At 45.8% G+C, this 25,587-nt stretch overlaps 1 protein-coding gene across 4 annotated transcripts in view; it reads right to left on the bottom strand.

Moving 5' to 3' along the window:
* PDS5A (PDS5 cohesin associated factor A) overlaps nt 1-25,587 on the bottom strand; it is a 173,020-nt gene that overhangs the window by 18,671 nt on the left and 128,762 nt on the right. For all 4 annotated transcript variants that reach the window (XM_050947361.1, XM_050947358.1, XM_050947359.1 and 1 more), the window contains 8 exons: nt 22,681-22,841; nt 18,760-18,883; nt 17,131-17,289; nt 14,546-14,614; nt 10,719-10,855; nt 8,739-8,862; nt 8,269-8,473; nt 7,619-7,733 (listed from right to left, as the gene is read on the bottom strand). In XM_050947361.1, coding sequence (XP_050803318.1) covers nt 7,619-7,733; nt 8,269-8,473; nt 8,739-8,862; nt 10,719-10,855; nt 14,546-14,614; nt 17,131-17,289; nt 18,760-18,883; nt 22,681-22,841 — 1,094 coding nt within the window. The remainder of the gene's footprint in view (nt 1-7,618; nt 7,734-8,268; nt 8,474-8,738; nt 8,863-10,718; nt 10,856-14,545; nt 14,615-17,130; nt 17,290-18,759; nt 18,884-22,680; nt 22,842-25,587) is intronic.

The following is a 25,587-nucleotide window of genomic DNA, read 5'->3' as shown; positions in this document are numbered from 1 at the left end:
CGCCAAGGGAGTATTAATTTAACAGCCAGTAATTGAAACCTTCACTATTATTCAGGATCTTTGGTGAGAAAGTACATTCCAGAAAGTGGGAGTGCTTTCAGCTACTGCCAGAAGCAGGCAAGTCTTGGATAAAAAGCAGAGCTTGTGGTAGGACAGTCTTCACCTGCCTCTGTTTTCTACATAGAAAGGAGTCAGGCAACTCAGAAGTCAGGTTTAGACTGAGGCACCCTACACATGTCTAGGTGAAAGATGCAAAAAAGACTGAAGAGGAAATGGGTGGATTGGGCTATTCAGACTAGCCATTTATTGCTTTTTATTATTTCTATAGCACCACATAGTTATACCATGCTTTACAGTAGAAGGTCAGTGCCAGAAAGATAACAGGCTTTTGTCCTAAAGGTCTTAAAGTCTCAAAGCACAAAATGAAAACACAAGGGGAAAGCAAAACGAACCCATAGGGGTGCGGGGAGCAGCCATTAGACAAGACGGTTACTCACCTTTGTAACTGTTGTTCTTCGAGATGTGTTGCTCATATCCATTCCAGGTAGGTGTACGCGCCGCGCGTGCACGTCTGCCGGAAACTTTTTACCCTAGCAACTCCAGTGGGCCGGCAGGTCGCCCCCTAGAGTGGCGCCACTATGGCACTAGATATATACCCCTGCCAGCCCGCCCGCTTCTCAGTTCCTTCTTGCCGGCTACTCCGACAGTGGGGAAGGAGGGCGGGGGTGGAATGGATATGAGCAACACATCTCGAAGAACAACAGTTACAAAGGTGAGTAACCGTCTTTTCTTCTTCGAGTGATTGCTCATATCCATTCCAGGTAGGTGATTCCCAAGCCTTACCTAGGCGGTGGGGTCGGAGTGAGAAGTCGCGGCCTGGAGCACTGCAGAACCAAAGGCCGCATCATCTCTGGACTGCTGGACCAGGGCGTAATGGGAAGCGAATGTATGGACCGATGACCAGGTCGCCGCCCTACAGATCTCTTGGATCGGGACGCGGGTGAGGAAAGCCAGCGATGATGCCTGTGCTCTGGTGGAGTGAGCAGTCACACGGCCCGTCGGAACTTGGGCCAGGTTGTAGCAGGTCCTGATGCAAGAGGTAACCCATGAAGATAATCTTTGGGAGGAAATCGGCAGCCCCTTGACCCAGTCCGCTACTGCCACAAATAACTGGGGGGACTTGCGGAAGGGTTTGGTCCTGTCCACATAAAATGCTAGTGCTCGTCGGACATCTAGCGAGTGGAGCTGCTGCTCCCTGCGGGACGAATGGGGCTTGGGAAAGAAGACTGGGAGGAAAATCTCTTGGTTCACATGGAAAGCTGAGACCACCTTGGGAAGAAAGGCAGGGTGAGGTCTCAGCTGTACCTTGTCTTTATGGAAGACGGTATACGGTGGGTCCACCGTGAGGGCCCTCAGCTCTGACACTCGTCTAGCTGAGGTAATGGCCACAAGGAAGGCGGTCTTCCACGAGAGGTAGAGCAGGGAGCAAGTAGCTAATGGCGCGAATGGAGGGGCCATGAGCCGAGTCAGGACCAGGTTGAGGTCCCATGAAGGGGCCGGAGGGCGAATTTGTGGATAGAGCCGCTCCAGCCCCTTCAGGAATCTCGCCACCATAGGGTGAGAGAAGACCGAACAGCCGTCCACTCCAGGATGAAACGCAGAGATGGCGGCTAGGTGTACTCGGAGGGACGACAGTGCCAGACCCTGGGTCTTAAGGGACCAGATATAGTCTAAAAGAGTGGTGACGGGAGTCTCCGTAGGACGAAGAGCTTTCTCTGAACACCAGCAGGAGAAACGCTTCCACTTAGCTGTGTAAGTCGCTCTGGTGGAAGGCTTCCTGCTGCCCATGAGAACCTCGTGAACCGGGGTGGAACATCGCAACTCAGAGTCTGTCAACCACGCAGGAGCCATGCCGTCAGGTGAAGAGACGGAAGGTCCAGGTGACAGAGCCTGCCGTGGTCCTGAGTGATCAGGTCCTGATGAAGGGGCAGGGTAACTGGGTTGGCTACTGAGAGGTCCAGCAACATGGGGTACCAGTGCTGTCTGGCCCATGCTGGAGCTATGAGAATCACCCAGGCTCTGTCTCTGCGCACCTTGATGAGAACTCTGTGAATCAACGGGATGGGCGGGAAAGCATAACACAGGTGGGCTGTCCATGGGATCAGGAATGCATCCGCTAGAGACCCTGGCTCCCGACCCTGGAAGGAGCAGAATGTTCGACACTTCCTGTTCACCCTGGACACGAAGAGGTCCATCCGGGGACGACCCCACCTCTGGAAGAGTGAGATGGCGACGTCCGGACGGAGGGACCACTCGTGCGAACGGAAGGATCTGCTCAGCCAATCCGCTAGGGTGTTCCGCACTCCCGGGAGATAGGAGGCGGACAGGTGAATCGAATGGGCTATGCAAAACTCCCAGAGACGTATTGCCTCGAGACAGAGTGGAGAGGACCTGGTGCCGCCCTGCTTGTTGATGTAAAACATGGTCGTTGTGTTGTCGGTGAAGACCGCGACACAATGACCTTGAAGGAGATGGACAAACGCTTGACAAGCAAGGCGGACCGCCCTCAACTCTCGTACATTGATATGGAGGTTGATCTCTTGTGGTGTCCACAAGCCCTGAGTTCTCTGGGTGCCGCAGTGAGCCCCCCATCCCAGATTGGAGGCGTCTGTGGTCAGGGATGCCGAAGGTTGGGGCGGATGGAACGGGAGCCCCGCACAGACTACCGATTGGTCCAGCCACCAGCGAAGAGTCCAGCACCCTCTGAGGGACGGTGACGACCGTGTCCAACGACTGTCTGGCCGGCCGATACTGCACAATGAGCCACGATTGAAGAGGTCTCATGCGGAGTCGGGCATATGCTGTTACAAACGTGCAGGCTGCCATGTGGCCTAGGAGGGCCAGGCACGTTCGTAGAGAGGTCAGCAGGGCCGCTCGCAAACGTAGAATGATGTCTGACAACGACTGGAACCTGGGCAAGGGTAACAAGGCCCTGGCCAGGGTAGAATCTAGAACGGCCCCGATAAACTCTATCCGCTGCGTGGGGAGTAGAGTAGACTTGTCCACATTGATTACGAGGCCCAAGGTCGCAAAGAGGGTGCTGATCCTGTCGACATGGTCGCGGACCTGCAGCTCCGACATGCCTCGGATCAGCCAGTCGTCCAAGTAGGGGAAGACGTGGATGCGGCAACGTCGAAGGTGTGCGACGACAACTGCCATGCATTTTGTAAACACTCTCGGGGCCGTAGAGAGGCCAAACGGAAGGACCGCAAATTGGTAATGTTGGCGGTCGGCCACGAAGCGGAGGAAACGCCTGTGTTGGGGGGCAATCGAGATGTGAAAGTAGGCGTCCTGCATATCGAGGGCGGCGTACCAGTCTCCGGGATCCAGGGAAGGGATGATGGTTCCAAGGGATACCATGCGGAATTTCAACTTCATGATATACTTGTTGAGTTCCCGCAGGTCGAGAATGGGCCTGAGGCCGCCCTTGGATTTGGGGATTAGAAAGTAACGGGAATAAAACCCCTTGCCCTTCTCGTTCCCGGAACCGCCTCTATGGCTCCCTTGGCAAGGAGCGCATGCACCTCCTGACGGAGGAATTGCTCGTGAGAGGGGTCCCTGAAGAGGGATGGGGAAGGTGGGTGGGAGGGTGGGGGCGAAGAAAACTGCAGGCGATAACCGGCCTGCACCGTACGCAAGACCCAACGGTCCGACGTTATTTGGGTCCACGCCGGGAGGAAAAAGGAAAGGCGGTTGGAAAACTGCGGGGAAGGATCCGGAGGGGAAACTGGTACTGCGCCCCCGGGCGCACCTTCAAAATGAAGGCTTAGGTCCTGGAGGGGCCTTGGTGGAGCCTTGGTTCTGCCCCGTTTGCCCACCAGACTGCCTGCGGCGGTTGTTCCTGCCTCGGCGCCTCGAAAGGTCCTGCCATGGGCGGAACTGAGAGTATGGCCGCCGCTGCTGCTGCTGGTTTTGCTGCCTGAACAGCCTACGTTGTGTCGCCGGCGTATGCATGCCCAGCGAGCTTATTATGACCCTGTTATATTTAAGATCCTTCATTCTAGGGTCTGTTTTTATCCGAAAACAGGCCCTGGCCTTCGAAGGGGAGGTCCTGGATTGTGTGCTGGAGCTCCGGCAGAAGGCCAGAGACCTGCAGCCAAGAAATCCGGCGCATTGTGAGCCCCGAAGCTAGGGTCCGAGCGGCCGAGTCGGCAGCATCAAGGGAAGCCTGTAGCGATGTTCTTGCTACTTTCTTGCCCTCGTCCAGGATGGTGGAAAATTCCTGGTGTGCATCCTGGGGCAAGAGCTCCACAAACTTCCCCGCCGCTACCCAGGAATTGAAGGAGTAGCGGCTGAGGAGGGCCTGTTGGTTTGAGACCCGGAGCTGCAGCGCCCCCGCCGAATAGACCTTGCGGCCCAGGAGGTCCATCCGCCTCACCTCCTTCGACTTGGGCGCTGGGGCCTCTTGCCCGTGGCGCTCCCTATCGTTCACTGACTGGACCACCAACGAGCAGGGGGTCGGGTGAACATATAAGTATTCATAGCCCTTTGAGGGGGCCATGTACTTTCGCTCCACTCCTCGAGCCGTCGGAGGGATGGAGGCCGGTGACTGCCAGATGTTAGTGGCATTAGTCTGGATCGTCTTTATGAAGGGCAGGGCCACTCTGGTGGGCGCATCGGATGAAAGGATGCTCACCACCGGGTCCTCAATTTCCGACACCTCCTCCGCCTGCAAGTTCAGGTTCTGTGCCACTCGGCGGAGGAGGTCCTGGTGTGCCCTCAAATCCAGTGGGGGGGGGGGCTGGAGGACGAGGTGCCCGCCACTGCCTCATTCGGAGACGAGGATGAGGAGACCCCCGGCAACAAGGTGTCCACGGGCGGTTCCGTGAGGGGCTGCACCTCCGTTTCCGGAGGGAGCTCTGGGTCCCGGTGAGTACCGTCCGTTTCCGGGGAGTGAGGGGGTCTAGACGCCGTCGCCTCCGGTGGTCTGCGCTCCGCCACAGGGCGGGGGGTAATGTGTTGCGGACCCTGGGCCTGAGAGTATGCCCATGGGGTCCAAAACCCCCACTGTGGAGGCCCTCGTTCTTGTGGCGGAGGGTCTTGGAATAGGGCCGCGTGCCTGTCCTGTACCATGTCATAGACACTGTCAGTGTGGGAGGAAACCGACGGCTCCCTAGAAGGCCAGGGGGGCGCTGAGCTTGGTTGATATGCAGCTCTATGCGCCGTGACTGACGCTCCCCTCGGTGCCGAGGCTCGGTGCCGCGACCCACATCGGTACCGGGAACGGCGTGATGATCTGTGCTGAGATCCCGACCGGGAGCGGGAGCGCGACCTTCTGTGAACGCAGTGCCGGGCCGGCAGCGGAGACCGGGACCTACCACCAGCACGGTGCCGGGAGGTCGACCGGGTTCGGGACCTGCCACCGGTTCGGTGCCGGGAGGTCGACCGCGGGGTCGAACGCTGAGGCGAACGGCTCCTGGAGTCTCGGTGCCGGTGGTGAGATGAGCCCGACCGGGACCGTGCGGATGGTGATCGGTGCCGCGAGTACGACCGGTACCGTCTGGGCGACCGGTGCCGGGACTCCGAGCAGCGCCCCGAGCGTGAGCATTCGCGCCTCCGGGGTGATCGGTGCCGGGACTCGGGAGACAGCGCTCGAAGCATCGGCTTACCCCTGGAAGTTATGCGTCCCGGGGGTGCCAGCTGAGGCTGATGGCTCCGTCAGTGCAATTAAGTCCCGAGCCGAGGCGAAGGTCTCCGGCGTCGATGGGACCATTAGCTCGACCCCTGATCTTACGGGGGAGCTAGGTGGAGCTGGACTCGACGGACCTTCTGGGCCCGGAGTCGACAGCAGTCCTGCAGGCAGTGCCGCGGCTAAGGTAGGTGCCGGGCGGTCCGCTCGGGCCTGCCTTGATGGTGTCGCAGACGCCGAGGGACGTAGATCTGCTCCCGGTGCCGGAGATGGTCGGTGCCGGGGAGTCTTGCCGGTGCCGGCGCGGTCCGGTGCCGGAGTAGAACTGGCTGACTGCGCCGCCGGTGCCGGAGACAGGGCAGCTTCCATGAGGAGAGCGCGAAGTCTTTGGTCTCTCTCCTTTTTAGTGCGAGGCTTAAAAGCCTTGCAAATGCGGCACTTGTCGCTAATGTGCGATTCCCCAAGGCACTTAAGGCACGCGTCGTGGGGATCGCTCGTAGGCATCAGCTTCTTGCACGCCGAGCACTGCTTGAAACCCGGTGAGCCAGGCATGGGCCCAGTGCCGGGGAGGGCAACGGCCCACCCACAGGCAACGTTCGATAACTATTTACAAGATTCTAACTAACTATTATACTAAAAGGCTATCTACTACTTAACTAAGAACTATCTATCTACAATCAAACGACGAAGATGAACAGGAGAGCTAGGGACGTGGAGGTCAGCAAGCTGCACTCCACAGTTCCAGCAACCGACACGGCGGTAAGAAGGAACTGAGGAGCAGGCGGGCCGGCAGGGGTATATATCTAGTGCCATAGTGGCGCCACTCTAGGGGGCGACCTGCCGGCCCACTGGAGTTGCTAGGGTAAAAAGTTTCCGGCAGACGTGCACGCGCGGCGCGTACACCTACCTGGAATGGATATGAGCAATCACTCGAAGAAGAACTGGAATATTTAATGGAATGTGTGTGTTTTGAAAAGTTCCTTGAAGAGAGACAGAGGAAGCATAGTGTATTTCAAGGATACAGGATATATTTCTGAAGAAACAGAAAGGCTATTTCAGGTATATGGGATGATGCAGAAGGTACAGAGTAGGAACCAGTGAAGATGATAATAAATGGGGTCATGAGGTATAACAAATTATGCTAACAATACTAAGATGCAGTCAGCCTGCTTACTTAAATACAGCAGGATTTTCAGGGCAATGGGTGATCCTACCATAACATGCTAGTAAGTTACACATAGACACACACAACTGTGTAAGTTAAGGATGAAGTAGCATCAATCTCCCAGTGTCATCATTTTTCTCAATGTAAGTGTCAGACACCTAGTAAAATAAATAATAATTTTGTATATACAATTAAAAAAATTGGTATTTCAAAAATTATAAATGTTTTCATGCACATTACATAGTAACTCTAATGGTGTCAACTTTTGGGGGAATATTACAAATACTCCTTTTTTGGGAATACTACAAATACTATGAAATAGAACTGAGAATCAGAACAAACAATGTCCTATCACAAAACATTCAGTTTCTACAAAGCAGAGTTCTTCAAGCAGCATAAAAAGTTATCTACAGTCTGTAACACTGAGCACTGGAGATGGCTGTGCTTGTATCATTTTCCAGGGATTAAATATGTCTGAGTGAGTGGATCTAAAATGATCAATTTCATTTAAAAAACCAAAAACATTTATTAATGTATTATACTTGTGAAGAAACGTCTTTTGCGATTTCAGCTTTCAGAGCACCGTGCTGAATAGATAGCTGTTGCTTTCATTCCAAGATCAGTTATTCGCTTCTAAGAAAACAGATCTATAGAATGCCTTTAATGATACTTCTCCTTCATAAGAGCGATGGCTTCATCTTCAAATTTTCAAACACAGAAAATTTATTCTAGTCTGAACTATTCTGGACTGACTTGACACTTACTCTTTGATATCACGAAGCTGATCGATATCCTGAGGTTTTGTGAAATCTGGATCGTGCGCCAGTAAATGAATCATATATGGTACCACATATTCAGGCAGCAGAGATAACAGCTTTTCTGGAATAATAAACATATAAGCAACTTTAATATACATGCAGAAAGAATAAGAATCCCAGAATTTCAGTTAATTTGTTTTTATATGAATATGCAATGCTAAGTTTTGATGCATCCACATATTAGCTTGCAAGTTTTAATGCATCAAGAATACTGTAAAGCTATTTCATCTTACTACAAAAAGAAAAACCAAACAAGTCAGAACTTGACAGTTTTATTTTTGTAGACAAAAAAACCTGATTTCCTGATTTGAACAGATATCTTAATAACTAAAAAGGTAACAACTTGTATTCGAAAATATAATTATTGGTAGAGTACAGAAAAATACTTTATAAGGAGGATAAGGGAACTGCTAGATAAAATAAGTTAATTACAGTTGTTGCTCTAGCTCCATAAGAACCAGAAAAAAAAAATCACTATGAAAACATACTTTTGTGCAAAATGCTAGACAAGATCATTTACTTAATTTTTTAAAAGCTTCTCATAAAGTTTAGTCTTCAAAGTTTACACTTTGAAAATATTTTACCACAGTACTCACCATTAGCCATAGGGTTCTGCTTAATATACTCTCTTCGTATACTGATATTTTTGAGCAAACACTGTCTGGCATGTGCTCTTCTCTCTTTCACAGGGTCTTTGGCACACAAGGCAAAGATTGCCATGTATTCCAATGGGAGCAGTAACTTCACAAGTGCCTTGTGCAGCTTCTGAGCAAATATCTGTCTCACTTGGTAACACTCATCCTGTAGTAGCAAAAACACAAAACCGTACAACTACAAAAATCTGAGTCCCTTAAACATAACAGAAAAATCTAAAACTGGGTAGTGAGGAGCATACTTTAAAAAGATGACTAGACATAATGTGATATTTGAAGTGTTCAGAACTTTTTTTTTAAAGCTGCACCGCAGAAAGGGAAACATCACAACTTAGCATCAGCAAGAGCTCTGTGGTGAGGATGCGATATAGTCTTGTTAACCATCACTTCATAAGTCAAGAGCAGTTACTTACATTAATGACAAGCGCACAGAGTTGGAACTGCTCTGGGGTAATTATTTCATGGTAACAAGGTTCCTGTGCAAGCTTCATTATGGCACTACCAGCAGCCAGTCGGAGACGAGACATATCTGATTTACTATACAAGCATAAAAGAAAAACCATTATACTCAAATTTTTTATGTATATTTTTTCCTTCTTTTACAAAACAACTCAATTAAAAAATTGTGAATAAGAGCCTCTGTAAACCAGCTGTCAGCAATATTTTTAGGCTTTTAATCTAAACTAACCTCGTTAGGAAGAAATCATATGAAGATGACTCTTTTCTCCTTAAAATATTATTTCAGCTTGATAAGAAGTTCCAAGAATCAATTAGTTTAAGTTTCTTTGATTTTCATGGCATCATCTGCAATACTGACTCCAAAAGACTGACACTGCAGGTTTCATTTTTATATTATTTTTTCCCACTGTGTAATATCTAGTATTTCAAGCTTATCATTGATATTGTCCAGGGTTTGTTTTTTTAGTTACTTGTTTGCTGTAACTTGCCAGAAGATTATATGCTCATAAGTAAAATATTCCTCTTTTCATCCTAGAACAATATTGGTTGATTATAGAGTTTAACAGTTCTTGCTCACACCTGCTGACAATTTTCACTTCCTTCAATTCTTTTCTTCCCTTGAATAATAAGAGGAAGCTCTCAGCAGAAAGTGGAGACTTGGACTACCATCAAAGGGAAGGAATTCCCAACAAAATTATCTGGTCACTGGCAAATTGATGGGCTCAGTAAAAATCAAAGAGGTTAGTCTGGACTGGTGGCTCTGAATCCCAGAACCAAATGATCAGATAAAAGTTTTCTATAACATACAACTTCTTCTTATCTAACATTAAATTCTACATTAAAAAGTTATAAATGTCTAGGCACACAATGTTCCAAATGCTCAAACTGTAAGTCTTTGGTTTCCACTTCAGTTCTGTAAAAGACTTGGGACTGCAATGATCCAGGGCAAACCTATCACTCTACAAGCTCCTGACGATGGCTTAGGTCCTGATCTTGGGGGGGAAATCATGAAGGTGGATTCCAATCTACTGAAGTCAATGGGGGTCTGTCAATGTAGATCTCCTGGCAAGATGGGGCCTTCTTTAACAGAAACTTCTAGCAACAGTAAAAAGTACATATATGGCTATCCTCTAGGCTGGAGGAAAGATACCACATTTGCAGTTTGTCACTTAGATTTCCAAATTTATGAATGTAAATGGTTTTATCCCATCTAGACTTTTATATAGAGCACGTAATCATGGTATCAGAGAGCCCCTCAAAATTACCATGTACATAGAAATGTATATTTAGGCTTTGAAATTAACTGAGGGGGTTAAACTAGCATTTTGTTGCTGCTGTCTGTCTGAATATTTATTTCTGCAAGGCTGGCTTAACGGAGAAGTAACTATCATAATTAAGATAGAACCCATGCACTGACACCATTTCCTATCTCTCCTATATTCTGGAAGAGTGGAATCTGTAATATTTTTGTTCCAGGGTTTTCCTTCCCTTTCCTCTGGTTCTCCATTTATGGTCTATGTGATTGGAGGTATGAAGTGATCCCATCCTTGGGAGCTCCAACAGAAGCTGCTGGGGTCTTAAACATATTAAAGCTGATCAATCAATCCTAATAATGGAAAGATGTTCCCAGAGGTCTTTTACTCCTTTTCTAATAAGCATTAAGATGGCTACAAGGTTCCAATTAGATTGCTATTAAATTTAGATTGGGGGTAGCAACACACATACTTTTTATATATATGCCATTCAGCAACTATAATTATACTCTCTGACCAGCTGTTTTACATTGCCCCATTATCCTGTTCTCTGCACACCTTGTAAAATCCTGCCAAAAATCCTCTCTCAGCTATTGAAAAAACCCTAAATTCCTAAAATTCACTGAAATTCTACAACAAAATAGATGGAAGAGTCTGAAAAAGAAAAAAACATAATTTGACCTGATTCTCTTCTGTTCTGTTAAGTCTCCTTCACTGACCAGCATAGCTGATAATAACCGGAGTGTTGAATTTGCAGATTTAGACTGGTTGTTTTTCATACCCAAGAGCCAGCGTACCAAAAGTTTAATTGCTTGCACCTATTAAAGATGAACACATGAGAACAAATTGATAATTTTAATAGCTACTAAGGTAAATAAAACACCAAAATCTACTGTAATCAAATTATAATCTGAATAGGCTACTGCTCAATAAAATGCAGACTTTAAAAAGGAAAAGAATGAAGTAGTAAACTTTTTATTCATCTGGAAAAGTGGATGTAGTTCCTTGCTTGAAAAAGAGTTTTAGAAGCAGGTATTTAAGCAAAGAATGGATAAACACATGGCATATCGGGATGGGGATGCAGTAAGGAAGAAAAAATAAGCTGAGAGAAGGATATATAGAGAGAAGACAGACAAGGGGATTGGGATAAGCAAAGAGACTTTGAAGTGGAACAGTAAGAAAGGAGAGATGTTCTGTAGACATTGGGAGAAATTTCCAAAGCCTTGGAGGTGAAGATGAAAAGGTTAGACTTGATACAGAAGTTGAGGGGAAATAAATGAAAAGGTGCAAAATGGTTTCTGGATGATTCTACTGAATATTTGATAACAGCAGCAAAAAGACGACAATCCTATAAAAGAGTAGAAGAAATCAGATGAATATAGATTATATTTTACTAAAGGAAAATGGAAAATATAGACACAGAGGTAGGGACTTCCTATACCTCAAAAAAGTCTACCAGTAAAAAAAAGTTGCTATCCATCAACCAGACATTCACCTCTGAAATGGTCATAATTAAAACTACGATTCTGTCAGAGAGCTCATGGACTCCATGACCTTCTGGGACTTCTTTCACAATGGCAGGGCTGGAGCAGCTATCAGGCCTCGGGCCGTCGGAGCAGTGGTCAGTCCCATGGTTGAAGCAGCAGCGAACCCCTGCCACAGAAGCAGCTGCCAGGGGTCAGCCCCAGGCAGCGCTCTGACTGTTAGTCTCTCTCCCACTCCCAGGTATTTTTAGTAAAAGTTGACTGGTCGTGGGCTTCTGTGCATTTTTTATTACCCACATGTCCCTGACTTATTACAAATACCCATGACAGAATCTTAACCTTAGACATAATTAGGTTCACACTAAATATCCTGTAAAGATGGGTGAAAGGAGTTCATCACACTCTGTTGTTATTTCAGCTTGGTCTGCCTATAGATTCAGTAATATGACAGTGCATCAGTTTACAGGATACCTTTAGAACCAGAAGAACTAGTAATTTGAATCTCTGCATAAAACAAAGTAAAGCTTAACATTCAGAATACTCAATACCCAGAAGATAGGACAGGACACCTAACCGCACAATTTCCACTGACATTGCAACAGTGTGTATTTCTATGGCCACATAAGCTACAATACTATAAGCAGTTACAAAGTTTTAGTTTTAAGAAGCAGTTGTTCTAGCTGTGTCAGTCCCAGGATATTAGAATGACAAGTGGGAGAGGAAATCTCTTTTCATTGGACCAACTTCTGTTGGTGAGAGAGACAAGTTTTCGAGCTACACAAAGCTCTTCTGGTTTGTGAAAGGTACTCAGAGTGTCATAGCTAAATACAAGATAAAACAGATAGTTTAGCCTAAGTAGCTAGCACATATTCCAACACAGCAGTTCTCAACCAGGGGAACATGAACCAGTTTCAGGGGGCCACAGGGCTGCACAGCTGAAGCTTGGCCCCCTGAGCCCCGGTGCACCTCCGGGGCTGAAACTGGAAGTGGAGAAGCGGGGAGCCCCAAACCCCAGCATTCACCCTAGGTCTAAAGCCCCGAGTCCCAGCTGAAGCCATAGCCTCAGTGCTCCCTGCTGGTTGAAGCCCTAATACCCAAGCCCCAGAGCAACCGGAGGGGGTGAAGACTGGAGCCCCAAGTCCCAGCGCTCCCTGCAGGGTTGAAGCTCAGAGCCCCAAGTCCCAGCACTCCCTGTGGGGCTGAAGCCAGCACCCTAAGCTCTGGTGCCCTGCAGGGCTGAAACTAGGAGCAGAGCCATAGAGAGCCCAGAACCCCAGTGCTCCCCCTAGGACTAATGCCCAGAGTCCTGGCACCCCTTGTGAGGCTGAAACCAGAGCCGTGGGGCTGAAGCCCAGAGCACTGGTGCTCCCTGCAGAGCTAAAGCCTGGAGCCCCGAGCCCTGGTGCTTGAAACCAGGAGCAGAGCCACAGGGAACCCCAAGCCCCAGCACTCCCACCCAGGCTAAAGCTTTGAGCCCCGGTGCACCCTGCAGGGCTGAAGCCTGGTGTACCAAGGCCCACCTCCCTCCCCCCCCTCCATAGCTGAAGCTGGATCACCAAACTCCACCTCACCCCCAGTGGCTGAAGCCCCAAGCCCCACCTGGTGGCTAAAGTTCAGAGCCCCAAGGCCTCCCCTCCACCTTTACGCCCTATGACTACAGAGGTGATAATGGGCCCCTTCACTTTGAATCGTCCCTTATAACAGGAGTAGTCTGTTTTTTGTCAAGTTCCAAATTTCTTGGTCAACGTATAATCAAGGCCAAGCTCACCTCCCACCCCAGTTTCCCTTCCCTAACTCCCCAATTGTCTCCCCAAGCTCCCACCCACCCTGCTCAGAGTTAGGTGACCTTATTTCCTTAAACTGAAATTGGGATGCACGGGGCTGGCTAGAGCCACTTGGAATTGCTATTTGTCCCCTGCAAACGTTTCTCTTTGTCCCCGTTTGAGTCAACCAGCAGAGATGGGACGGGGGAAGAGGAATGGGCATGGGCTGAGATCTGGGCAGCAAAGGAGGATGTGAGTGTGTGTGAGTATTTTTGAGCTCAGAGCCAGGAGGTGAAGCTGTTGGACTATGATCCAGGTAGCAGTGCAATGCCCCTTTGGGGGCTGAGATAGCAGAGGGGCAGGAAGGAGGCTCCGGTTAGCGGGAGGGACCAAGGAGACTCCAAATAACAGCCCTGGTGAGATGGAGGGAAGCTGCGATGTGGCAGAAGTGGGTGATCGGAGGTGGACTGGGTAGGGAAAGAGGCCGATTAGAGCAGGGAAGTGGGTGGATGAGGGGGCTGGAGAAGGCTCTGGGGACCGCTAGGAGGGAGGGAGGCTCCAGGGAGTGCACGGAAGTAGCATTCCCCCTGAGAGCAGCACTCTCCATGTGTCCCTGCAGTGTGGGGAGGGAGGAAGTAGCAGGGCGGCTGCCTAAGCTCTTCCTCCTCCTCTCAACATGAGACTGTTTTGCCTTCCCTGCTGATGGAGAGCACTGCTGCCAGGGGCAGGTGCTGCCTCCTAGCTTCTGGGCATATCCTCCACTGGCATCAGGAGAAATGGGGGGAAAGGATATGACCACACATCGCCTCTGCCCCTGTGATCCAGTGAAAAATGTCTGGCAGTCTGGATTTGGACCACGGTCTGCCTATTGACTATCCCTGCCTTAGAATATGTGCTAACTACTTATGCTAAACTATCTGTTTGACCTTGTATTTAGTTGTGACAATCATAGTACCTTTCCCAGACCTGAAGAAGCGCTCTGTTGAGCTTGAAAGCTTGCCTCTCTCTGACCAAAGGAAGTTAGTCCAATAAAAGATATGACCTCCCCCACCTTCTATCTCTCAATTTTAGTTTAGCGGAAATTAAGCTATTTAATACGTTTTTAGGCTATTCTGAAAGACAACTATAACCAAAATTAGTTGGTAATATTTCTTTTAACATTCTCTATTGGTAGTGTTTAGAGATGTCCATGATATGCTATCAAGTAACTAAACTCTTATTTCAAATATTGTGCACATCTTAATACAAAAAAAATATTCACCTTTGCTAGAACCTCTGGGGAAACTTCTTCATCTGGGGACCACAATTTCCCATTTTTCTCACCTGTTGACTACAGATATTTATACAAGTTTAAAGATGGATTCACAAACAAAAACATGTAAAAAATTAAAACAAAGACTGTAAAGATTAGATTAACTACCATATGTACCACCTTTTACATATGATATCAAATATTAGACATTTAGGATATGACTATACTGCAAAGAAAAACCCATAGCAGAAAGTGTCAGAGTCCTGGGCTCATGGGGATTGAACTGCGGGGCTAAAATGTTGCTGCTCAGGCTGGAGCCCAGGCTCCAAGACCCTCCCTGGTTGCTGGGTTTCGGAGTCCAGGCTCCAGACTGAGTGGGAAAGTCTACATTACTATTTTTAGACCCACAGTCTGAACCCCGTGACTCCGAGACTTGGTGCGGCAGGTTTTTTTGGCAGCATAGACGTATCCTTAGCCCTGGTCTACACTACGAGCTTAGGTCAAATTTAGCAGTGCTAGATCAATTTAACCGTGTACCCGTCCACACGATGAAGCTATTATTGTCGACTTAAAGGGCTCTTAAAATTGGTTTCTCTACACCTCTTCGATGAGGGGATTAGTGCTGAAATCAACCCCCCTGGGTCGAATTTGGGGTAGTGTGGACACAATTCTACAGTATTGGCCTCTGGGAGCTATCCCAGAGTGCTCCATTGTGACCGCTCTGGACAGCACTCTCAACTCAGATGCACTGGCCAGGGAACTTTTGAATTTCATTTCCTGTTTGGCCAGCATAGCGAGCTGATTAGCACAGGTGACCATGCAGAGCTCATCAGCACAGGTGACCATAGAGACCCAGAATCGCAAAAGAGCTCCAGCATGGACCGAACGGGAGGTACTGCATCTGATCACTCTATGGGGAGATGAATCCACGCTATTCGAACTCTGTTCCAAAAGACGAAATACCGGAATATTTGAAAAAATCTTCCAGAGCATGTAGGACAGAGGTTATAACGGGGACCTGCACCAGCGCCGAGTGAAGCCTACCAAAGAACCAGAGAGGCAAACAGCCGCTCCAGGTCAGAGCCCCAGACATGCTGCTTCTATGATGAGCTGCATGCCATTGTAGGGGGTGCCCCTACAACTACCCACCCGTGCTTACTTCCTCCCCCACCCCTCCCGGGCTACCTTGGCAGTTATACCCTCATTTGTGTGACAAATTAATAAAGAATGCATGAATTTGAAACAACAACAACTTCAATGCCTCTGCAAGTGGAGATCAAAGGGGGGAGTGGAGAGCGGTTGGCTTACAGGGAAGTGAAGTGAACCAAGGGGGCAGGTTTTCATCAGGGAGAAAGAACCAGAACTTTCACACCATAGACTGTCCAGTCATGAAACTGGTTTTTAAAGCTTCTCTGATGCACAGTGCACCCTGCTGTGCTCTTCTAACCGCCCTACTGTCTGGTTGCACATAATCAGCGGACAGGCGATTTTCCTCAACCTCCCACTCTGCCATAAACGTCTCCCTCTTACTCTCACAGATATTGTGGAGTACACAGCAAGCAGTAATAACGATGGGGATATTGGTTTCGCTAAGGTCTAGCCAAGTCTGTAAACTGCGCCAGCGAACTTTTAAACGTCCAAAGACACATTCTATCACCATTATGCACTTGCTCAGCCTATACTTGAACTGCTCCTTACTACTGTCCAGGCTTCATGAGCCACAGGAGCAAGGGGTAGGTGTGACCATGCGGTGCTGCCGACTGGGAGAGCAGCCTGAGGCAGAAGCCTCCAGCTGGCATGATATTCCAGGCAGGACTGAATCTCCATTAGACAAAATTTAAAGACGAGAATGACCTGGATTCATTCCCTTTTTTGCTCAGGCGTCCCTGACCGACCTCACTGAGGCCGGCCAGGAACACTCATGTCTGCCCAGGAGCCCACGACCAACCTAACTGAGGTCGGCCAGGAGCACCCACGGGACAATGACAACAGCTAGCAGTTGTATTGTACTGTCTGCCGTCCGCAAGGAAAGGCAAGGGGATGCTGCTGTGTAGCACTGCAGTATCGCGTCTGCCAGCAGCACCCAGGACACAGTGACAGTGAGCTGAGTGGGCTCCATGCTTGCCGTAGTATGTCGTCTGCATGAGTAACCCAGGAAAAAAGGCGAGAAACGATTTTTTGCTACTGCTTTCACAGAGGGAGGAAAGGAGGGGGCCTGATGACATGTACTCAGAACCACCGCAACATCAGGCATTGGGAGCTCAACTCAGAATTCCAATGGGTGGCAGAGACTGCGGGAATTGTGGGATAGCTACTACAGTGCAAAGCTCCGAAAGTCGATGCTAGCCTCGTTACTGTGGATGCACACCGCCGACTTAACGTGCTTAGTGGGGACACACACAATCAACTGTATCAAATTGATTTCTAAAAAAATCGACTTCTATTAAATTGACCTAATTTGGTAGTGTAGACATACCCTTAGATTAACATTAAGAGTTAATTGGCCTAATCACAAAAACTTAACAGCTGAATAGCCTACAGAGACTCAATCATAAGCAAAACAGAAAAGTAAGGACTTATAAAATAAATCTTACCCTATCATTCATGAGGAGATCTTTCACGATGAAGTTTGCAACCACAGATTTCATTGGAGAAGCAAACTGGTCTGGAGCTAACATAGAAATGTGGCCCAAAGAGACTAATGGAGTTATAAGTTGCTCTGGAACATCAGCATTCAAACTTCTACTAAGAGGCTGGGGGAAGAAAAATTTCTATTCAAAATGAATGATAAATTGTTGAGTGTGAATGCCTGAACAGCTTAATGAACTAATTTATTTCATTACTGGCCTGCGGATTAACTGCACTTGCCTCCCAAATGACATTTCATGAAACCAAGACAACTTTTTGTCTATAAAACATTTCCTGCTGTAATTTACAGGATAGTGAAAATAGCTATCTTAATTACAGAATTATGGTGTGTGAAATTATAGTAGTGATAAAAGGTTAGCTTTTTTTTTTTTTTTCTTTTTAAACACTAACTAGGGACCTGAGGGCTTGTATACACAGGGACACTCAGGAAAATTAATCTGAATTAACTTTAGATGTGAACTGAAAGTGCAGTAGTTAAACCACTGTAAACCCATGTGGACATGCTCTTTCAGAATTAAAATATCCTTATTTCAATTTATCTTTGGCGTGTTAAGCTAAACCAAATTAAGCATATTTCAGTTCTGAATAAGAGTGTCCACATGGGTTTAATGCAGCTTAAATAGTTATTAGTTAATTCAGGTTAACTTCCCTGAGTGTCCTTGTATAGACAAGACCTGATTCTGCATTTCTTGAAACTCAATGGAAGTTTTGTGCGTTACTATGAATGTCAGATCAGCAATAGAATTTTTCATAGCATCCCAAGTGAAATGACTCAGTAACATTCTTTTAGGCCCAAATTTTCAAATACTGGTACCAGAAGTTGTGTCTAATTAAGTAGCTTCATTTTCTAGAGGACCGAAGATCTCAAACTAGTAAATAGAAGCTCAGCACTCCTGTAAATTAGTCCACTTGTTTAGATGTTACAGTTCATATAGAACACACCTTGTTAGCAAGCTGGACTACACAAGACAAAAATGATTCCATTCTATTCTAACCTTTTCAGTAGAACTACTACTCAGACATTGAACATATTAGCTATTTTTAGGATGGGTGGCCTTGTGCAGTGGCTAAAGATCAAAAAAATCAGATAACTCAGCTATATGGAAACATAATATTTTAAAATTAATCCAGTTACACTGTGAACAGGAGTAACTAGCCTGATCACAATTAGGTGGAGAGCATTAGGAGGCAAAGCTAGAAAACATCTGTGAACAGAGCCTTCTATCAAAGCATAAATAACATGCATTTCCCTTTCATCTTAATAGCTGCCAGAATACTGAGAAGGGATATTTTCTCTGTGTATGCTAGAAGTGTTACTCAGTGTCCAGACAGTGTCACTGGGGGTAGGGTAAGAGCATGTATTTGCACTCTCTCCTAAGTATTACTAGAAACAGCTTAAGCACAGAGTTCCAGCACTAAGGGTTCAATTGAGTCTTTCAGATCCTGAATTATGCATGGATTCTACGGCAATCAAGAAGAAGTTAGTTTTCTTAATTGCAAATTTAAAAGTGAAGAGACGCAAATTATTTTAACAAAATTCAATAAAAACATTATACCACATTTGGCAAACATACCTCAAAGATCTGTGCAAGTTGCACTTCTTTATTTGAGAAAATGGCATGTATACAGTGGACAGCCTGTTTTGCTTGGTGAGGAGTACCTCTCTTTGCTTTCTGATGCAAAATAGGAATTAATGTCCTGGAAAAATTAAACAATATTTCAAAATAAAATATTTATAACGAACAAAACATTAATTCCAGTAATATTTGCTGGTTGAACTCTTCACCAATGCAGGTCCCTGATCACAGAATGAAAATCTTCAGCATCAAGCTCTCTTTTGAAAGCTGTTCAGGAAGGATAATAATGAGACAAATGCATGTAAACAAATGGCCCTCATCTAGAAATTGAATCATATGTTAAAAAAGGAAAGTTTATTGTAAGGCACAATATACTTCACCAGTAAATAGATTATTTGCCATCCACTTTTCACTAATAAAGTCCATACACTCTCTACAGAAGCAGAGGTAGCAAGAACAGATTGAAGCAGTGTTCAGAGCTGAACAATGAAGTCTCAGGTTTGTTTTTTTTTCCTTAAAGTAGGAAAACTGGAAGAATGCTAAAATACGTTAACAATGTTAGCAGAGTATTCCAAGCTGGTGATTTACAGATGTCTGTCTGAATGACTCTCTCTTAAGCAGCTACATCTTCCATGGTAGGTTTAATTACGTGACTAAGGAAACAAGATAGTGCAGGATTCAAATTAATTTTGAGCTCGCCAATATAAATGGGGATTACACCAGATTTCCAAGAAGGATGTATCAGATGGCTGTACTCTCTTGTGATAGTACTGAAATTATCAGTGGTCTTAGAAAAATCATGTTATTTAAATATTGATATAGCGCCATAACTTCATATTGTGCTTTACAGAAAATAGAGACCCTATCTCTGCCACAAAAAATTTACAATAGAAATCATATAATCTTTGGAAACAACAGTGAATAGATGAAAAAAGGGACAGACTAGTATTGCAACAAATGAAGTTCTGAAATACATGTTGATTAGAGATTGATTGTGTACAGCTAGATAAAAGTAGTGGGCTCTGAGTAAAGATTTTAAAGCTGAGACTGAGGACAACATTCACTGTCAAAGGGGGGTCATTCCACACAAAGAGCAGCATGAAACCAGGGCACAAAAATGAGTGGGAGAAGGAAACAAAGAGAACATCAAGGTGAGAAGAGTAGGCAGAGCATAAAGCACAATACGAGGAGGAGGGCTGAATCCAGAAAAGGGCCATGCAGTGCCTTGAAAGTGACTCTTGCCATTGTGGCCCCAACCCAATCTTGACAAGCAGGAGCTCCAGGAGAAAGCCTAGGCACCCTGCCCAGCTGAGACTCTGGGGTCAGGGAGCATGCAATTTGCTGATGAGGTAGATTGAAAATGTGTGCGTAGTGTGTGTGTTTGGTATGTGGCAAAGGTGACAATGCTGTGGAGGTGGGTAAAGAGTCCTTTGCCTTTTTCTGTAGCCACATGAGAAATAGGATTCTACTCTCTCTGATGAGAATGAGGGACTTGGCAGGGGGTAAGTTAGCTCCACCTTATGTGTGAGTCCAGAGATACCTTGCATATCAATGGTACAATGAAGTCCTTTTGGGATCTGCTGAGGTTCCTGACTATGGTGGCACTGGAATGGTCAAAGCCAATAGTGCCTGGTAACTTTAACATCCACAAAGACAATCAGTCATCTGAAAAATCCAGGATTTCATGGTCACCAAGGAGCTATCCCAGATGGTTCCGGGCACAAATTTTAGTTAGGCATATACTTAGTCTGGTGTTTAGGATTGCAGTGGAGGTGGAGATTCTCGACGTTATCCCCATGTCACAGACTGATCTTTGGCTCGTTTGATTTCGAGTTGGGGCGCACCTCCCTTGTCTGGACTAGGGACCTGTTTTGATAGTCTTCTCTCAGAAACTAGAGCAGGGGTTCTCAAACTGGGGGTTGGGACCCTCAGGGGTCATGAGGTTATTACATGGGGAGGGGGGTTACGAGCTGCCAGCCTCCACCCGAAACTGCACTTTGTATCCAGCATTTATAATGGTGTTAAATATATAAAAAAGTGTTTTAAATTTATATGGGGGGGTCGCACTCAGAAGCTTGCTATGTAAAAGGGGTCACCAGTATAAAAAAGTTTGAGAACTACTGAACTAGAGGGATCTGAGGAGTTCCAAAAGGGTCTGAGGGAGAACTCCTTACCTCAGATAGACTATTGATGGACTGGTGAATTATTGTAATACTCTGGTCCTCAATCATCAAATGAAGTGCCCTCTGGGACTCTTTTCCATAATTTCTGCCTCACAGGTCACCTTGATTTATAGAGGGCTTGCAACAACCAAAGCAAAAGAGAAGATGGCCAGGATGGCAATGATGCAAATCTAGACTCAAATCTGACAGATTGCAATAAAGATTTTTAAAACTCCTACTTGTGGTTGCGAGAGAGGCAAAGAAATGGTTCTTTGCTTCCACCATCATATCTGCAAAATCTTGTTTAATTTGCTTGGCTAATCTGAGGAATTTTTTGCTCAGTTGATGAATCAAGTATCTCCAGTAGAAGGAATTTCACCATGTCAGATAAAATTGCTCAAATTCAAGTCATAGCTATCTGCCTCAACGGGAGCACAGCATGTTCTGGAGGTGTCAAACCCTGAGGTGAGGTCTATACTAGGAGCACTCTGTCAGTATAGCTACACTGGTATACTATACTGGCAAAGCACGCCTAGTGTGGATACAGTTTATGCTGGCAAAACTGCTGGCATACCTTATTTCAGGCCCCTCGCTTTCCCCACTGCAGAATTTGGAGGCTAGAGTACGAGACAGCGTTTCCTCCCACAAGCACACAAAACCTATGCCTTATGTCAGGGGTAGGCAACCTATGGCATGTGTGCCAAAGACGGCAAGCGAGCTGATTTTCAGTGGCACTCACACTGCCCGGGTCCTGGCCACTGGTCTGGGGACTCTGCATTTTAATTTAATTTTAAATTAAGCTTCTTAAACATTTTAAAAATCTTATTTACTTTACATACAACAATAGTTTAGTTATATATTATAGACTTATAGAGAGAGACCTTCTAAAAATGTTAAAATGTATTACTGGCACATGAAACCTTAAATTAGAGTGAATAAGTGAAGACTTGGCACACCACTTCTGAAAGGTTGCCGATCCCTGCCTTATGATCTGCACTGGCTGCCTACTGATTTCCAGATTGATTTTAGGTGTTGGTTTTGATTTACAGAGCCCTATACAGCTTGAAAACTGCTGAAGAAATTGCTTCTCTTTCCCCTCATGTCTCAAGGCAGTTATAGTTAGCAGATGCACCTGAGATGGAACCCAGGACTGACAGATAGCAGGTGTTCTGTGTTGAAGAAATGTTTTTTTTTTACCCATGAAAGCTTATGCCCAAATAAATTTGTTAGTCTTTAAGGTGCCCCTGGACTCCTCATTGTTTGTGTTAGAATATCCCATATTTTTGGAAGCGGTTTCCAACTTGGTCCATAATAACCAGAGTTTTTAACCTTCGGGGTCATCTTTTCTCCATTTCTCAAAAAAAATGGGAGAGGCTGCATAAAGGAAAGCATTGGGTAGAAACAATGTTGGGGGATTAAATTAAATCTTTATGATATCTTTGTTGTTGCTGGTATTTTAAAATGGGAGGTAGACTAGATCCTGCTTTTTAAGTGTGTATTTTAAGGAGATTTTTTAAATAATGTGTTTATATTAAACCTACAACAAATACATAAAAATAAAGTGAGGACACGGAGTTTAAATGTGAAAAGAGACAGGGAACCAGTGAAGGGATCAAGGTGGTGGGGTAAAAGGCATACATGTTCACAGCAACAGGAAAGGAAGATTATTTTAGTAGCAACACGGTGAATATGTTAAAGGAGGGGACAGACTTTTAAGTGTTAAAGGCACTACCAGTATGTGAAGAAATACACTCACGATCTTATCTGCGGCAGGTCTGTTTCTATTTTGTGGCCTGTGTTTCTGAAAATCTGAATAGCTGCCTCAGCTACCTTATCATCTTCCATCCTGAGGCACTGCAGAAGAGACTCATATGTCTCTGCAGAGTGGAACGAGGTAGGATGTGTGAAAGACAAAACCTGTAGATACATAGCAAAACCAAAAAATGTTTTTGCACATGCATAATGGATTACCAACAAACAAAATGACTTCCACTTATGTTTCTTTATGAGAAATAACAGTAGCATGTTTATGCCATTTCATGTAAGGTGTTTCTTGTAACACATCTTAAGATGCATCTTAAAATACATTAACATTTTGTTTTTCAGGGGTCCCCATCCATTACTTTTTTAAAAAATTTGGATTTTTAAATATTTGAACATATTTATTTAAGATATTATTATAGTATTTAGAACTTGTTTTATAACTCAACCTATGTAAGCAACATTTTCCCCTCATTTTGAGAGATCTCAAAAGCATAATTTCTCCAGAATCTTAGATAATTGAGTAAAAAAAGAATGACCCGGTTTGAGGAATTTTATATATATAAAAATGCAACGTACAACTAAAAGACTTATAGTGCCATTTTAATCTAAACTACAAACATTCAAGCACATCTTGTGAAGGAATTACCCTAGCTAATAATTTTTTTCCAAACCTGCAGAGATTCAAAGCTGGCCACAGGGAGAACAAGTAGCTATTACAAGGCAAAACTACTCTAAGAATATAGGAATTCAGAAAACGTGTGTTAGGAAGGGGGAAAATAGTCAAATGGATGTCCAACAGGATGCAAGTACTGCATACCTTTGGATTAATCTGAGCTGGGCTTCAAGGATAAGAATTGCACACTACAGGACAGGCCCAACAAGGAAAATAACAGAACATCACTGGCCATCACGTACAGCCCCCAGCTAAAACCTCTCCAGCACATCATCAATGATTTACAACCTATTCTGGAAAACGATCTCTCACTCTCACAGATCTCTCACTGTCCTTGCTTACAGACAGCCCCCCAACCTGAAGCTCACCAGCAACTACACACCACACCACAGAAACACTAACGCAGGAACCAATCCCTGTAACAAACCCTGTTGCCTACTCTGTCCCTATATGTACTCTAGTGATACCATCAGAGGACCCAACCATGTGAGACACACCATCAGGGGCTCAGTCACCTGCACATCTACTAATGTGATATATGCCATCATGTGCCAGCAATGCCCCTCTGCCATGTACATTGACCAAACCGGGCAGTCTCTACATAAAAGAATAAATGGATACAAATCAGACATCAGGAATGGTAACATACAAAAGCCAGTAGGAGAACACTTCAATCTCCTTGGATATGCTATAACAGATTTAAAAGTAACCATACTTCAACAAAAAGACTTCAAAAACAGACTTCAAAGAGAAACTGTTGAGCTACAATTCATTTGCAAATTTAACACCATTAATTTGGGCTTGAATAGGGACTGGGAGTGGCTGGCTCACTACAAAAGCAATTTTCCCTCTCTTGGTATTGACACCTCCTCATCAATTATGGGAATGGACCACATCCACTCTGATTGAATTGGCCTTGTCAACACTAGTTCTCCACTTGTAAGATAACTCCTTTCTCTTCATGTGTCAGTATATTTATGCCTGCATCTGTAATTTTCACTCCATGTATCTGAAGAGGTGGGATTTTTTACCCACCGGACTCTTAGTTGTTTTTACACACATACAGACATCAGATGTGAAGAAATGAAAGAGTATCTTACCACAGAGGCAAGAAAGGAAAGGTTACTCACCTTGTGGTAAATGGAGTTCTTCGAGATTATGTTGTCCCTATGTGCAGTGCACTTCAGGTTGTGCATGTGCTCCACGTGCCCAGGACTTGCAACATTTTTCTAGCAGGGTCCATTCGGGCCACGCGAGAGTCCCTGCTCTCATCGTGCTCCACACTGAGGACTGATAGACTGCCGACATTTCAGTTCCTTCTCCTCCCATACCCCACAAAAGGACCCAAGGACACAGGAAAAAGGGGAGCTAGTGCACTATGCTTAGGAATAACACATCTCAAAGAACTCCAGTTACTACAAGGTGAATAACCTTTCCTTCTTTGAGTGCTTGCTCCTATAACTTACTGCACTTCAGGTGATACACAGGAAGTTTTCCTCCTCCAGAAGTGGTGGGTGTCCAGAGCCCTGTGCCATGCAGAACTGCCCTGCCTATGGAGGCCTTTGAGGCAGCTGATTTCCCCAGTGCATAATGTCTCATGAAGGTATGTACAGAGCTCCAGGTTGCTGCTCTGTAGGTGTTAATACAGACTTCCCTAAAGGAGGCTACTGAGCATGCCTGGCCTCGCGAGTGCGTTTTCACACTGCCTCCAAAGGAATACTGTTCAATTCATAACAGAGCACTATGCAGCCCGAGATCCACTTTGATGCCTCGTGACGAAAAGGCCTCTGTCATCCTCTCTGCAAACAAGAGGAAATGTCTAGGGGACTTCTGGAATGCCTTTATCCTTTGTAGATAAAAGGCAATGGCCCTACACACATCCAGACAGCACCACTTCGTCTCTTCTCTCCTGGCATCTGGCTTAGGGTATAATACAGGGAAGTAGGTGCTTTGATTGATGTGAAAGTCTGATACCACCTTACAGATAACCCTCGGGAGCAGTTTCAGGAACAACTTGTCCTTGTGGAAGATAATGTGTATCAATGATCTCCCATGAACTCCCCTAATTCATCTATCCTCCTGGCTGACATGATTATAATCAGGAATGCTACCTTCATGGAAAGGTGAAGCAAGGAGCAAGATGGCTCGGACAGTACCACTGTCAAAGTTGATAAGACCAAATTTAAGTCTCAGGCTGGCATGGGATTCACCATTGGAGGGAAGACC

The sequence above is a fragment of the Gopherus flavomarginatus genome, chromosome 3 (assembly GCF_025201925.1).
Source record: "Gopherus flavomarginatus isolate rGopFla2 chromosome 3, rGopFla2.mat.asm, whole genome shotgun sequence".
NCBI lineage: Eukaryota > Metazoa > Chordata > Testudines > Testudinidae > Gopherus > Gopherus flavomarginatus.
The sequence above is the reverse complement of the archived record's forward strand: the minus strand, read 5'-3'. Positions and strand labels throughout refer to the sequence as shown.